Below are 15,000 nucleotides of genomic sequence, written 5' to 3'. Positions count from 1 at the left end.
GTGGAAGGCTTACACTGTCCGTTTCTCCCTGCAGGCTGTATGTATGTATGTATATATGTATGTATGTATGTATATGTGTTTGTGTGTATGTATATGTGGAAGGCTTGCACTGTCCATTTCTCCCTGCAGGGTGTATGTATGTATGTAGATGTGTTTGTGTGTATGTATGTGGAAGGCTTGCACTGCCTGTTTCTCCCTGCAGACTGTATGTATGTATGTATTTGTGTGTATGTGTATGTGGAAGGTGTGCATTGCCTGTTTCTCCCTGCAGGCTGTATGTATGTATGTATGTGTTTGTGTTTGTGTGAATATATATGTAGAAGGCGTGCACTGCCTGTTTCTCCCTGCAGGGTGTATGTATATATGTATGTATGTATGTATGTATTTGTGTTTGTGTGTATGTATATGTGGAAGGCGTGCACTGCCTGTTTCTCCCTGCAGGCTGTATGTATGTACGTATGTATTTGTATTTGTGTGTATGTGTGTGGAAGGCTTGCACTGCCTGTTTCTCAATGCAGGGTATATGTATGTATGTAGATGTGTTTGTGTGTATGTATGTGGAAGGTTTGCACTGCCTGTTTCTCAATGCAGGGTATATGTATGTATGTAGATGTGTTTGTGTGTATGTATGTGGAAGGTTTGCACTGCCTGTTTCTCAATGCAGGGTATATGTATGTATGTAGATGTGTTTGTGTGTATGTATGTGGAAGGTTTGCACTGCCTGTTTCTCAATGCAGGGTATATGTATGTATGTAGATGTGTTTGTGTGTATGTGTATTTTTGAAGGCTTGTACTGCCTGTTTCTCAATGCAGGGTATATGTATGTATGTAGATGTGTTTGTGTGTTTGTATGTGGAAGGCTTGCATATGTATGTATACATATATGTATGTATGTATGCATGTATGCATATATGTGTGTTTGTGTGTATGTAGATGTGGAAGGTGCTCACCCATCTCCCCCCCTCCCTCTCCGCAGGCCCCCTCCCCGCCCGCCCGCCCCTCCCCGGCCATGGACGCCCGGCCGCTCTTCCAGACGCTGGCGGCGCTGGCGGAGGACAACGTGGCCTTCTTCCGGGGCAGCTCCTCGGAGGTGGGCCAGCGCTTCCTGGCGGCCTTCCTGGCCATCCGGGAGCACGCCCGCTGCCTGGAGCCCGTCCTGGGCCACCTGGCCACCATCTACCACCTCTTCGACCTGGACGAGGAGACGCCGGCCAACGGGTACCGCAGCCTGGCCCAGACGGTGCGCTGCTGCCTGGCCCACATCGTCCACAAGAGCCGCTACGTGGCCGCCAACCGCCGCAGCCTCTTCTTCCGCACCGGGCACAACTGCGCCGAGCTGGAGGCCTACTGCGTGGCCCTGACCCAGCTGCGCGCCCTGGTCTACCTGGCCCAGCGCCTGCTCACCCAGAACCGCCCCGGGAGCCTCTTCAACCACGAGGAGCGCGGCCTCTCCCAGCTCTTCCTGCGCGAGTACTCCGCCATGCAGAAGGGGTGCTTCTACGGGCGCTGCATGGGCTTCCAGGTCAGACGCATCACCGCTTGCGGGCATTCACAGCAGGCACGGGCCACCTCGCACTCTCCCTCCAGGTCTTTTTAGTGCTGAGTTGCTGAACTTGCTGACTGAAAGGTCGGCGGGTCAAATCCGGGGAGCGGGGTGAGCTCCCGCTGTTAGCCCCAGCTTCTGCCAACCTAGCAGTTCGAAAACAGGCAAGTGGGAATACATCAGTAGGAAAGTAACGGTGCTCCATGCAGTCATGCCAATGGCCACATGAGCTTGGAGGTGTCTATGGACCCACCGGCCATTAGGAATTGTGGGAGTTGAAGTCCAAAACACCTGGAGGATGGCCAGTTTGCCCAGGCCTGGTATATACCATACTCTTGACCAGCTACTCAGTGCCATTCACTTCTTCCCACTCCACACATCTCTGCCCTTTCCCCTTCCTTCCTTTCCTCCTTCCTTCTCTTTTCCTTTCATTCCTCTTTCTTTCTTCAATCCCTCCCTTCCTTCCCTCCTTTCCTCCCTCCCTCCTCCTCCTTTCTTTCTCTTTCTTTCTTTCATCCCTTCCTTCTCCTTTACTTTCGTTTCTCCTTCTCTCCTTTCTTTCTTTCTTTCTTTCTTTCTTTCTTTCTTTCTTTCTTTCTTTCATCCCCTTCCTCTTTCCTTCCTTTCTTTCTTTGTTTCTTCCTTCCTTCCTTCCTTCCTTCTCCTTTACTTTCCTTCCATTCATTTTTCTGTCTTTCTTTCTTTCTCTTTCTTTCTTTCTCTTCCTTCCTTCCTTCCTTCCCTTCTTTGCTTCTTTGCTTCCCTCTCCTTTCCTTTCATTCCTCTTTGTTGTTGTTGTTGTTGTTGTTGTTGTTGTTGTTATTCTATCTATACTCCACTTTATCTCTCCTGACGAAGACTCAAAGCGTCCCCTTCCTTCTCTTCTCTTCTCTTCTCTTCTCTTTTTTCTTTCTTCCTCCCTTCTTCCTCCTTTCCTATCATTTCTCCTTCTCTCCTTTCTTTCTTTCTTTCTTTCTTTCTTTCTTTCTTTCTTTCTTTCTTTCTTTCCTCCTTCCTTCCTTCCTTCCCCTTTACTTTCCTTTAATTCCTCTTTCTCTCTCTCTTTCTTTCCTTTCTCCCCTTCCTTCTTTGCTTCCTTGCTTCCCTCTCCTTTCCTTTCATTCCTCTTGGTTGTTGTTATTCTATCTATACTCCACTTTATCTCTCCTGAAGAAGACTCAAAGCGTCCCCTTCCTTCCTTCTCTTCTCTTCTCTTTTTTCTTTCTTCCTCCCTTCTTCCTCCTTTCCTATCATTTCTCCTTCTCTCCTTTCTTTCTTTCTTCCTTCCTTCCTTCCTTCCTTCCTTCCTTCCTTCCTTCCTTCCCCTTTACTTTCCTTTAAATCCTCTTTCTCTCTCTCTTTCTTTCCTTTCTCCCCTTCCTTCTTTGCTTCCTTGCTTCCCTCTCCTTTCCTTTCATTCCTCTTTGTTGTTGTTGTTGTTGTTGTTGTTGTTGTTGTTGTTGTTGTTGTTGTTGTTGTTATTCTATCTATACTCCACTTTATCTTTCCTGAAGAAGACTCAAAGCGTCCCCTTCCTTCCTTCCTTCTCTTCTCTTCTCTTCTCTTTTTTCTTTCTTCCTCCCTTCTTCCTCCTTTCCTATCATTTCTCCTTCTCTCCTTTCTTTCTTTCTTTCTTTCTTTCCTCCTTCCTTCCTTCCTTCCTCCCCCTTTACTTTCCTTTAATTCCTCTTTCTCTCTCTCTCTCTTTCCTTTCTGCCCTTCCTTCTTTGCTTCCTTGCTTCCCTCTCCTTTCCTTTCATTCCTCTTGGTTGTTGTTATTCTATCTATACTCCACTTTATCTCTCCTGAAGAAGACTCAAAGCATCCCCTTCCTTCCTTCCTTCCTTCCTTCCTTCCTTCTCTTTTCTTCTCTTCTCTTCTCTTCTCTTTTTTCTTTCTTCCTCCCTTCTTCCTCCTTTCCTATCATTTCTCCTTCTCTCCTTTCTTTCTTTCTTTCTTTCCTCCTTCCTTCCTTCCTTCCTTCCTTCCTTCCTTCCTTCCTTCCTTCCTTCCCCTTTACTTTCCTTTAATTCCTCTTTCTCTCTCTCTTTCTTTCCTTTCTCCCCTTCCTTCTTTGCTTCCTTGCTTCCCTCTCCTTTCCTTTCATTCCTCTTGGTTGTTGTTATTCTATCTATACTCCACTTTATCTCTCCTGAAGAAGACTCAAGGCGTCCCCTTCCTTCCCTCCTTCTTCCTTCCCTCCTTCTTCCCTCTCTTCCCCAAAGCAAAGCCTTCAGCCTCCATTTTTATCTGAATCCCAGACCATTCCAAAACCCGACCGACCAGCAGCGGGGCCTCTCTCTCTCTCTGTGTCCTTCCCCTTTTGACCCCCATTTTCCCGCTCAGCCCCGTCCGTCCTTGGGGCTTGTTGTCCCTGAGCGGCTTTGCGTCAGCCCTTCCCATAGGATCCTGGAATCCGACCCTACAAATGCCGTCAGTGCAATAGATCTCTAAAAATGCTTTGGTGGCTGAAGGCCATGCCACGGGTAAGAGGGCTAGCTGGCCAGCACAGGAAGAGCTTCGTTCTCCTGGGTTGGGTTTATTTATTACTAGCTTGGGGACCCGGCGGTGCCTGGGTCATTTGAGAAAGACATCGTTTTCCTGTATTCCAAGTGTAGTCTAGATCCAGTGTCAGCTGAGTTTAGTTGTTGCGGGGAACTATAACTCCCATATGCAAGTCCCATCGTCCATGGTCCATCCCCCTCCAAACACTACCAGGATGTAGCGTAGGTCATGGAGACTCTATGGGTCCAGTTTGGTCTTGATCAGACATTAGTGGGAGTCCCAGTCGTCTCGGGAAGTGAAAGAAGATACTGCAAGTCCCATCATCCATGGTCCATCCTGCTCCAAACTACACCAGGATGTTGAGTGGGTCATGAGAGCTCTGTGTGCCAAGTTTGGTCCTTATTCATCATTGGTGGGAGTCGCAGTGCTCTCAGGAACTGAGTGAAGGTATTGCAAGTCCCATCATCCTTGGTCTGTCCTCCCCCAATCTGCCCCAGGACAGAAAGAGGTTCACGAGGGTTCTGTGTGCCAAGTTTGGTCCACTTCCATCACTGGTGGGCGTCACAGTGGCCTGTGGGAGCCGAAGCGATTGAAAGTACTGCAAATCCCATCATCCGTGGTCCATCGTCCTGATAATGGCCCCACAGCGTAAAGCGTGTCATGAGGGTTAAGTGTGCCAAGTTTGGGCCAGGTCAGTCCTTCATGGCAGTCACAATGGCCTGTTAAATGGCAGCCAATCAGAAAGCTGCCACATACAAACATACCCACATATATACATACAAACATTCACTTCTGTTGCAAGAGAATTGGCCGTCTCCAAGGACGTTGCCCAGGGAACACCCGGATATTTGATGTACCATCCTGTGGGAGGTTTCTCTCATGTCCCTGCATGGGGAGCTGGAGCTGACAGACAGGAGCTCACCCACTCTCCCCGGATTCAAACCACCAACCTTTCGGTCAGCAGTCCTGCCGGCACAAGGGTTTAACCCTTTGCGTCACCGGGGGCTCCACTATTGTGTTACTTAATGTGAAATATGATAATAATAACAATAATAGTGATGTAGGCTCAGCTGCTAATACAGGGTTTGCCAATTAGAGTGGGATATAAATATAAATAGCACCAATAATAATAATAATAATAATAATAATAATAATATGATAACAATAATATAGGCTCAGCTGCTAATACAGGGTTTGACAAGTAGAGTGGGATATAAATATAAATAGCACCAATAATAATAATAATAATAATAATAATAATAATAATAATAATAATAATAATAATAATATGATAACAATAATATAGGCTCAGCTGCTAATACAGGGTTTGACAAGTAGAGTGGGATATAAATATAAATAGCACCAATAATAATAATAATATGATAATAATGTAGGCTCAGCTGCTAATACAGGGTTTGCCAAGTAGAGTGGGATATAAATCTTAACAGAACCAGTAGTAGTAGTAGTAGTAGTAGTAGTAATAACATGGTAACAATAATATAGGCTCAGCTGCTAATACAGGGTTTGCCAGAGTGGGATATAAATCTAAACAGCACCAGTAGTAGTAGTAGTAGTAATAATAATAATAATAATAATAATAATAATAATAATAATAATCTAGGCTCAGTTGCTGATATAGGGTTTGCCAAGTAGAGTGGGATATAAATCTAAAGCAGCAGCAAGAATAATAATCCTAATCATATTAATTTTTCTAATTTTGTTACACAGTGTAATTATTATTTCGTGTCAAAAGCATGGCATAGTTGTGAAGCAATGCTTTTGGGTTGGAAAGATTAGCCATTTATAAGAGACGTTGCCCAAGGGAAGCCTGACTGTGTTTACTCAGTCTTCCAGTAATACAGTGTAATAATAATAATAATAATAATAATAATAATAATAATAATAATAATAATAATATCGTCTTGCTTTCCTTTTGCCTCGCAGTTTGCTCCCTCGATCCGGCCCTTCCTGCAGACAATTGCCATCAGCCTCGTCTCCTTCGGGGAAAACTACAAACGTCACGTTTCTGGTATCGGTGAGTCTTACACAATCGCACAGTCGGATGGACATCTGTCAGGAGGGATCGGATGGTGTCCCCCTGCCTGGCAGAAGCAGGCTGGGACTAGATGACCTTTGGGGACCTTTTACCAACTCTATGATTCTACCAAATCTGGCCCCATTCTGCCAGTACGGAAGTCCATAATGCAAGCACTCCCAAAAGAGGCCCATGCAACCTCTGTTGAAAAGTCTCAGAAGCTGCAGGACTATTTACTAGTGGTGTGCATTTGTATGGAATCGCTGTTTGTTTTGTTTAGTTTCATTCGGTTTGTCTCATTTTTGTATTAGTCTCTGTTTCTGAAAACGGGGCGCCTAGGTTATGATTTTACAAATTAAGCACCAAAACATCATGTTATACAACAAATTTGACAGAAAAAATAGTTCAATATGCAGTAATGCTACGTAGTAATTACTGTATTTACGAATTTAGCACCAAAATATCATAATGTATTGAAAACATTGACTACAAAAATGTGTTGGATAATCCAGAACGTTGGATAAGCGAATGTTGGATAAGTGAGACTCTACTGTATCTCGGCTTATAGTGGAGTCAATGTTTCCCCAGGTTTTTTTGTGGTAAAATTAGGTGCCTCGGCTTATATTTGGGTCGGCTTATACTCGAGTATATATGGTACTATATTGTACTATATTATTATATGGTAATATTATTAGTAATATTACATTTAATATATAATATATAATTATATATTATATTATTAGTATAATATAGTATTACATTATAACATTATCAATATTATAAGGATATATACAATATATTATATATTTATAAATTATTGTATATTATATATACAGTAGAGTTTCAGTTATCCAACACTCACTTATCCAACATTCTGGATTATCCAACACATTTTTGTAGTCAATGATTTCAATACATCGTGATATTTTGGTGCTAAACTCGTAAAGTCAGTAATTACTACATAGCATTACTGCGTATTGAACTACTTTTTCTGTCAAATTTGTTGTCTAACATGATGTTTTGGTGCTTAATTTGTAAAATCATAACCTAATTAGATGTTTAATAGGCTTTTTCTTAATCCCTCCTTATTATCCAACATTTTTGCTTATCCAACATTCTGCCAACCCGTTTATGTTGGATAAGTGAGTTTACTGTATATTGTACTATATTATTATATGGTAATATTATTAGTAATATTACATTTAATATATAATATATAATTAATATTATATTATATTATTCTTAGTATAATATTGTATTACATTATAATATTATTATCAATATTATGAGTATATATACAATATATTATATATTTATAAATTATTGTATATTATATATATGTATGTAAAATTAGCATAGCATGTTGCTATGGCACAGGAGACAAGATGGAACCATTTTCCTAGCTCGCAGGTTGGTATGATGCCTTCCTGGCCCCTTCCTGATGCCTCACCAAACTACAAATCCCAGCATTGCATAGCATTGAATCATAGCAATTAAATCAGAGATGACGTCCCTTAAAGAGGAGTGTGCCGTCGCGCCTGGGGCTATAACTCTTAGCGAAAGAGGCATGGACGTGACATCTTTCCCCAGGGGATTGCTTCTTACCCTCCTTTAGGGAAACTGGAACTCCCAAGGACCAAAAACACTGTAGATAACTCAAAACTGGTTTTATTGTTCACAAAGGGTTATCCTTTTAAGGCAATAAGCTGGAAGTTTCAAGGGGGTAAAGGAAAATATACATTACAGTCTTTGGTTGTCTTAAGTCCAAGGAGCTTTGCAGCTGAGAAGCTTTTCCAGGTCCCTCTTTTTCAATGGCTGTGAATGCCGGAGCAATCCTCAGCCTCAGTCCAAATGGCCTATGTTTGAAGACACAGAGTCTTCCTCTGGTGCCAAAGAACTGATTTGAAGGCGCTTGAGACTCCTCAACGTCGTCCAGGTTGGCCCTAAACATGAAGCATAAGTCTCAAGGGTAAGAACCTCATAATTGGTGCTGAGAGGTAACTTAATCAAGGGCTTTTAGAGCCAAGTCTCTCTCTCACATCCATCTGGTAGAAAGCTTGATGGTGGAATGAAAAAGGAAACACTGTCCTACTCCAGGAAGAGATGGAGCCAAACAATTGAGCTGAGGAAGCAATATAACTGGTGCAAACAACATTGATTGACAGCTATAAATAACCAATCAGTCCAACTACATTTACAGGGTAAAGGCAAAATCGGGCATGATACAATTCAAATCTTGCAACGTACAGTTCGTCATATATATGGCGCCACTTGCGCCGTCACAAGGAGCGCCTGACGCAGCTTTGGCTTTGGCTCTGTAGTGAGATGACCGTATGATGCGTATCTCATGCGCAGCCAAAGTTTGGTAAGTTCATTCAGCCCAAAAAGGTGAGCATGAGATTCGAGTCCATAGGATCATCTCTCCAGCAGAGTAGAGTGTGTGTGTCTCTCTCTCCATTGCCCTCATTCCATTGCCATCCATGAGCCTGCCAATCTCTTCCCAGGCGTGGCGGCCAGCTCCCTCTTCACCAGCGGGAAGTTTGCCATCGACCCGGAGCTTCGCGGCGTTGAGTTCGAGCGCATCACCCAGAACCTGGACGTCCACTTCTGGAAAAGCTTCTGGAATCTCACCGAGATGGAGCTGCTGGCGGTGAGTCCGTTGGGGGACATTCGTCTTTTGGAGGATAGCACAACGTAACGCGATGCTCTTGAGTCGTCAACCTCATTTCCTAATTGGTTCTATCGTAAAAACATGGGGAAAGTTTATCAAGCTGCACAAACTTTGCTTTTGCAGAGTGGACATCGTCCTGCCGTATTTTGCAATATTTTTCAGTGAATATCTCGCCATTGAGTCTCCAGCAATTCAATATACTGTAAATAAACGCAGTAGAGTCTCACTTATCCAACATAAACGGGCTGGCAGAATGTTGGATATGTTGGATAATAAGGAGGGATTAAGGAAAAGCCTATTAAACATCAAATTAGGATATGATTTTACAAATTAAGCACCAAAACATCATGTTATACAACACATTTGACAGAAAAAGTAGTTCAATACACAGTAATGCTATGCAGTAATTACTGTATTTACGAATTTAGCACCAAAATATCACGATGTATTGAAATCATTGACTACAAAAATGTGTTGGATAATCCAGAACGTTGGATAAGTGAGTGTTGGATAAGTGAGACTCTAGTGTAATACTCCAGAAACTTTGCTCTTGTGGCTGAATTGTTTGGGACTCAATGATGAGATACTCATTGAATAACTGCAACAACGATCTTTATTACGATCCAAAGACCCAGTGTGCTCAGCAGAAAAGCTTTGCAACTCCTTCCCCACTAAATTCTGCCGCTTGCACCCTCAACCACTTGTTTCCAACCCAGCATTTTGGTGACGCTGCGCAGCTGCGGAGAGGGCGGACCGGCTGGTTGAGGGCGCAAGCGGCAAAGTTTTGTGGGGAAGGAGTTTCCAGGCTCATTCCTCGCTATGATAAGTGCCTAGATTTGAATGGCGACTACGTGAGAATGGTATTTGGGTGTGGTAATTACGTTTTGGTAATTCCGAAACGTAGTCTACTTTGTGGATAACCCTCGTATAACACAGGAACGAAAACCACATTACGTAATGTTTTGGAGTGTGATTGTAACTGACACTTATGGGGTGGGGGGGAGGGGTCTTTCGTGGGTTTTCGAGGGGTCGCCCTATATGCCTGACGCCGTTTCCTCCTCTCTGCCCCAGTCCCTGGCCAGCATGGCCTCCTCGCAGGTGCGCCTCTCGCGGGCGCTGCTGGTGCCCCCGCACTCCTTCGACCTCCCGCTGGTGGCCGACCCCACGCTGACCGTCACCATCACGCCCCCCGTGGCCCACACCGGGCCGGGCCCCGTCCAGATGCGGCTCATCTCCCACGAGCTGCGAGAGGGACAGGTAAGGGGCCAGGAGAGGAGGCCGGGTGGCCCTCCGTCGGGAGGGATCCGATGGTTTCTTCCTGCCTGGCAGAAGGGTTTGGACTGGATGGCCTTTGTGGGTCCCTTCCAGGTCTGTCATTCTATTATTAATAATAATAATAATATTAATTGGGCATAGGTTGGACTGCATGGCCCTTGGGGTCACTCTAGGATTCTATATAATTATTATTATTATTATTATTATTATTATTATTATTATTACGTCAGGAGATAATGCTTCTGAAACATGGCCACACAGCCAAAAATACACACAACAACCCCATTATTATTATTATTATTATTATTATTATTATTATTATTATTATTTTATTATGACACAGCAAACAAGAGAGATATGCTGGATTTCATATCACAAAATCACAAGTCGAACACTTCCCAAGTGTCTAGGACTGTGTGATGTATTTTCGGATGATGCGTGCAGATCCCAGTCGGGTGGCCTTTTGCAGTTGGCAGATCGTGATTTTTTCAATGTCTATATTATTATAGATCCCAGTCGGGTGGCCTTTTGCAGTTGGCAGATCGTAATTTTGTCAATGTCTATTGTTTCCAAACTATTATTATTATTATTATTATTATTATTATTACGTCAGGAGATAATACTTCTGAAACATGGCCCACACAGCCCAGAAAACACACAACAGCCCTATTATTATTATTATTATTATTATTATTATTATTATTATTATTATTATTATTATTATTATTATTATTATTATTACATCAGGAGATAATACTTCTGGAACATGGCCACATAGCCCAGAAAACACACAAAAACCCTATTATTATTATTATCTATTATTATTGTACTTTATGGCACAGCAAACAAGATAGACATGCTGGATTTTGTATTATTATTATTATTATTATTATTATTATTATTATTATTATTATTATTATTATTATTATAACAGAGCCTGGATGGCTATCTGTTGGGAAGGATGGGCGAGTGTCTTCCCTGCCCGGCAGAAGGAGGTTGGACTGGATGGCTTTTGGGGGTCCCTTCCAACTTTTGGATTCTGTTGTTGTTGTTGTTGTTGTTGTTGTTGTGAAACCAAGGCTGGGGGCCCATCTGCCTGCTTCTTGCCTTCCAGGACAGCGAGGAGCTGTTGCAGCTGCTTCGGCCGGAGGGGACGCTGGCGCTGGAGCTGCGCTGGAAGGCCCGCCCCGCGCCGCCCTCGCCCTTCCTGGTGGTGCACTTCCACGGCGGGGGCTTCGTGGCCCAGACCTCCAAGTCGCACGAGCCCTACCTCAAGGCCTGGGCCCAGGAGCTGGGCGCCCCGGTCCTCTCCATCGACTACTCGCTGGCCCCCGAGGCCCCCTTCCCCCGCGCCCTGGAGGAGTGCTTCTACGCCTACTGCTGGGCCCTCAAGAACTGCCGCCTCCTGGGTGAGGAAGGGGCTTCCCCGGTGGGCTGGCGGAACCCTTGCGTCCACTCTTTAAAGAGTTCAGAAGGGATCCCGTCGGGTCCACTGGCTTTGTTATTTTTAAATTGGTTGGTAACTTTGCTGACTTCAGCTCAGATCTGTTCTCATCAATGATTTCAGCAGGGATCTCTAGCCATTCATTCCCACTCTATGCATTTAACCTCTTCACTTCTAGATTACACACAGAGCTTTAAACTCCAAGCACAATTTCACACTATGCCAAAATATTTTACTAACAGACTTCAGCTCAGATCCGTTCTCATCAATGATTTCAGCAGGGATCTCTAGCATTTCATTCCCACTCTATGCATTTAACCTCTTCACTTCTAGATTACACACAGAGCTTTAAACTCCAAGCACAATTTCACACTATGCCAAAATATTTTACTAACAGACTTCAGCTCAGATCCGTTCTCATCAATGATTTCAGCAGGGATCTCTAGCCATTCATTCCCACTCTATGCATTTAACCTCTTCACTTCTAGATTACACACAGAGCTTTAAACTCCAAGCACAATTTCACACTATGCCAAAATATTTTACTAACAGACTTCAGCTCAGATCTGTTCTAATCAAAGATTTCAGCAGAGATCCCATCGGGTCCACTGGATTTTTTTACTTTTCAGTCGGTTGAGGACTGCTAACTTTTGCTCAGACCCACTCTCATCAATGATTTCAGCAGGGATCCCATCGGGTTCGCTGGCTTTATTATTTTTAAATTGGTTGGTAACTTTGCTGACCTCAGCTCAGATCCGTTCATCAAAGATTTCAGCAGGGATCCTGTCAGGTCTGCTGGCTTTGGTATTTTTCAATTGTTTGATGTCTTTGCTGACTTCTGCTCAAACCGCCCTCTTTATAAAGATATCAGCAGGGATCCCATCAGGTTCCTAAAGTTACACTCTAGCAATTCATTCCCAGTCTATGCATTTAACCTCTTCACTTCTAGATTACACACACAGCTTTACACTCCAAGCACAGTTTCACACTATACCAATACATTTTACTAACAGACTTCAGCTCAGATCTGTTCTCATCAAAGATTTCAGCAGGGATCCCATCGGGTCTGCTGGCTTTGTTGTTTTTCAATTGGTTGATGTCTTTGCTGACTTCTGTTCAAACTGCTCTCTTTATAAAGATATCAGCAGGGATCCCATCAGGTCCACTGGCTTTGTTATTTTTAAATTGGTTGGTAACTTTGCTGACTTTGTCAGTTGGTTGATTGAGACGAATCACCTTTCCTGCCACAATTCCTCCTCGGACGTTCTGGCTGTCTGCTCAGAATGCACGGAATAAAATATGCTTCACAACTCCTTAGTTCAGCTTATCAAAGTGGCTCAAACTTTATCTATTATTTACAACTATATGCAAGACAGGCTGGAAATATACGTCCAGCTAGCAACCGGAAGCTTCCCAAAGTTACACTCTAGCCATTAATTCCCACTCTATGCATTTAACCTCTTCACTTCTAAATTACACACACAGCTTTACACTCCAAGCACAGTTTCACACTATACCAATACATTTTACTAACAGACTTCAGCTCAGATCTGTTCTCATCAAAGATTTCAGCAGGGATCCCATCGGGTCTGCTGGCTTTGTTGTTTTTCAATTGGTTGATGTCTTTGCTGACTTCTGTTATAAAAATATCAGCAGGGATCCCATCGGGTCCACTGGCTTTGTTATTTTTTAATTGGTTGATGACTTTGCTGATGTCATCTCAGACATACCCTCATCAAAGATTTCAGCAGGGATCCCATCAGGTCCGCTGGCTGTGTTATTTTTAAATTGGTTGATGTTAGGAATTGTGGGAGTTGATGTCCAAAATACCAAAGTTGGCCCATGCCATATATATATCCCTGTCTATGCTGTGCTATACTCTGCTCTGGATACGAAATCTTCTTCAACTGTTTTCTCCCCTCGGCAGGCTCGACGGCCCAGAAGGTGTGCCTGGCGGGGGACAGTGCCGGGGGCAACCTGTGCCTGACGGTCTCCATGCGGGCGGCCGCCTTCGGGATCCAGATGCCGGACGGGATCATGGCAGCCTACCCGGCCACCCTCATGCAGGCCGCCGCCTCCCCCTCCCGCCTCCTGACCCTCCTGGACCCGCTCCTGCCCCTCAGCGTCCTCTGCAAGTGCCTCAGCGCCTACGCCGGTCAGTAGCCTCTCTCGGAGACTTACCTGCATTTACTCGAGTCCCGTGCCCCATCGAATCGAATGTGCACCTCAATTTGCAAAACCCTGAAACCCAAAAAAAAAGTATACGCTGGTGAAGATAATACACAGGGGCAAAAATATAATGTGGCCAAAAAAGGTGTGCGTTATAGTGGCTGCCTACTTTACTAATAATAATAATAGCAACAAGGACTAAAGGGCAGGGCTATGGGTGGGGGCGGAGCCTCTTTCCAAGAGCCTGAGATAGGGCTGAGCCTCTATACCTCTCCTGAGAGGCCTTTTAGGACTAGAGGGCGGGGCTAGAGAAGGGGGCGGAGCCTCTTTCCAAGAGCCTGAGATAGGGCTGAGCCTCTATACCTCTCCTGAGAGGCCTTTTAGGACTAGAGGGCGGGGCTAGAGAAGGGGGCGGAGCCTCTTTCCAAGAGCCTGAGATAGGGCTGAGCCTCTATACCTCTCCTGAGAGGCCTTTTAGGACTAGAGGGCGGGGCTAGAGAAGGGGGCGGAGCCTCTTTCCAAGAGCCTGAGATAGGGCTGAGCCTCTATACCTCTCCTGAGAGGCCTTTTAGGACTAGAGGGCGGGGCTAGAGAAGGGGGCGGAGCCTCTTTCCAAGAGCCTGAGATAGGGCTGAGCCCCTATACCTCTCCTGAGGCGCTTGTTAGAACACGGGGGCGGGGTATAGAGGTTCAGCCCCGTCAGGCACTTGGGAAGAGGCCCCGCCCCCTCCTCTAGCCCCGCCCCCTGTGTCCTGGCAGGCGCCGCAGGACAGGATAGAAGCTCAGCCCTGCCTCAGAGCTCATAACTCCGCCCATCCCAGTCCTGGCTGCCCATTTGTGGCCCCGCCCACCTCCCCCTCCCAGCCTGCATCTTGGACTAGGGGAGAGGCTCAGCCCCGCCCTCTTGAGCAGGAGCCACGCCCACCCCTCTAAGCCACGCCCCTTTTCCAGGGGCGTTGAGTAATATTTTTTCTGGAAAGGGGGTGGCAGGCCAAATAAGTTTGGGAACCTATGATTTAAAGCAGTGATGGCCAACCTATGACACGCGTGTCAGCACTGACACGCCTAGCCATTTTTGCTGACACGCTGCCGCCTGCAGATTGATTGGATGACTATGTCTTTTGTGGCCAAATTTGGTGTGATTTGGTCCAGTGGGTTTGTTGTTTACTCCATGGGAATTATGCACATTACATTATATATATATAATTGTAGTATATTATCATATTATTACTATTATGTTACCGTATATACTCGAGTATAAGCCTACCCAAATATAAGCCAAGGCACCTAATTTTACCACAAAAAACTGGGAAAACATTGACTCCAGTATAAGCCGAGGGTGGTAAATTTCAGAAATA

The 15,000-nt window shown here is 44.7% G+C and overlaps 1 protein-coding gene across 3 annotated transcripts in view; it reads left to right on the top strand.

Moving 5' to 3' along the window:
- lipe (lipase E, hormone sensitive type) overlaps nt 1-15,000 on the top strand; it is a 35,370-nt gene that overhangs the window by 16,457 nt on the left and 3,913 nt on the right. For all 3 annotated transcript variants that reach the window (XM_062962174.1, XM_062962176.1, XM_062962175.1), the window contains exons 3-8: nt 977-1,522; nt 5,993-6,083; nt 8,588-8,733; nt 9,826-10,011; nt 11,144-11,438; nt 13,401-13,628. In XM_062962174.1, coding sequence (XP_062818244.1) covers nt 1,010-1,522; nt 5,993-6,083; nt 8,588-8,733; nt 9,826-10,011; nt 11,144-11,438; nt 13,401-13,628 — 1,459 coding nt within the window. In that variant the 5' untranslated portion in view covers nt 977-1,009. The remainder of the gene's footprint in view (nt 1-976; nt 1,523-5,992; nt 6,084-8,587; nt 8,734-9,825; nt 10,012-11,143; nt 11,439-13,400; nt 13,629-15,000) is intronic.

The sequence above is a fragment of the Anolis carolinensis genome, unplaced genomic scaffold (genome assembly GCF_035594765.1).
Source record: "Anolis carolinensis isolate JA03-04 unplaced genomic scaffold, rAnoCar3.1.pri scaffold_10, whole genome shotgun sequence".
Lineage (NCBI taxonomy): Eukaryota > Metazoa > Chordata > Lepidosauria > Squamata > Dactyloidae > Anolis > Anolis carolinensis.
This window is presented reverse-complemented; position numbering and strand designations above follow the sequence as displayed.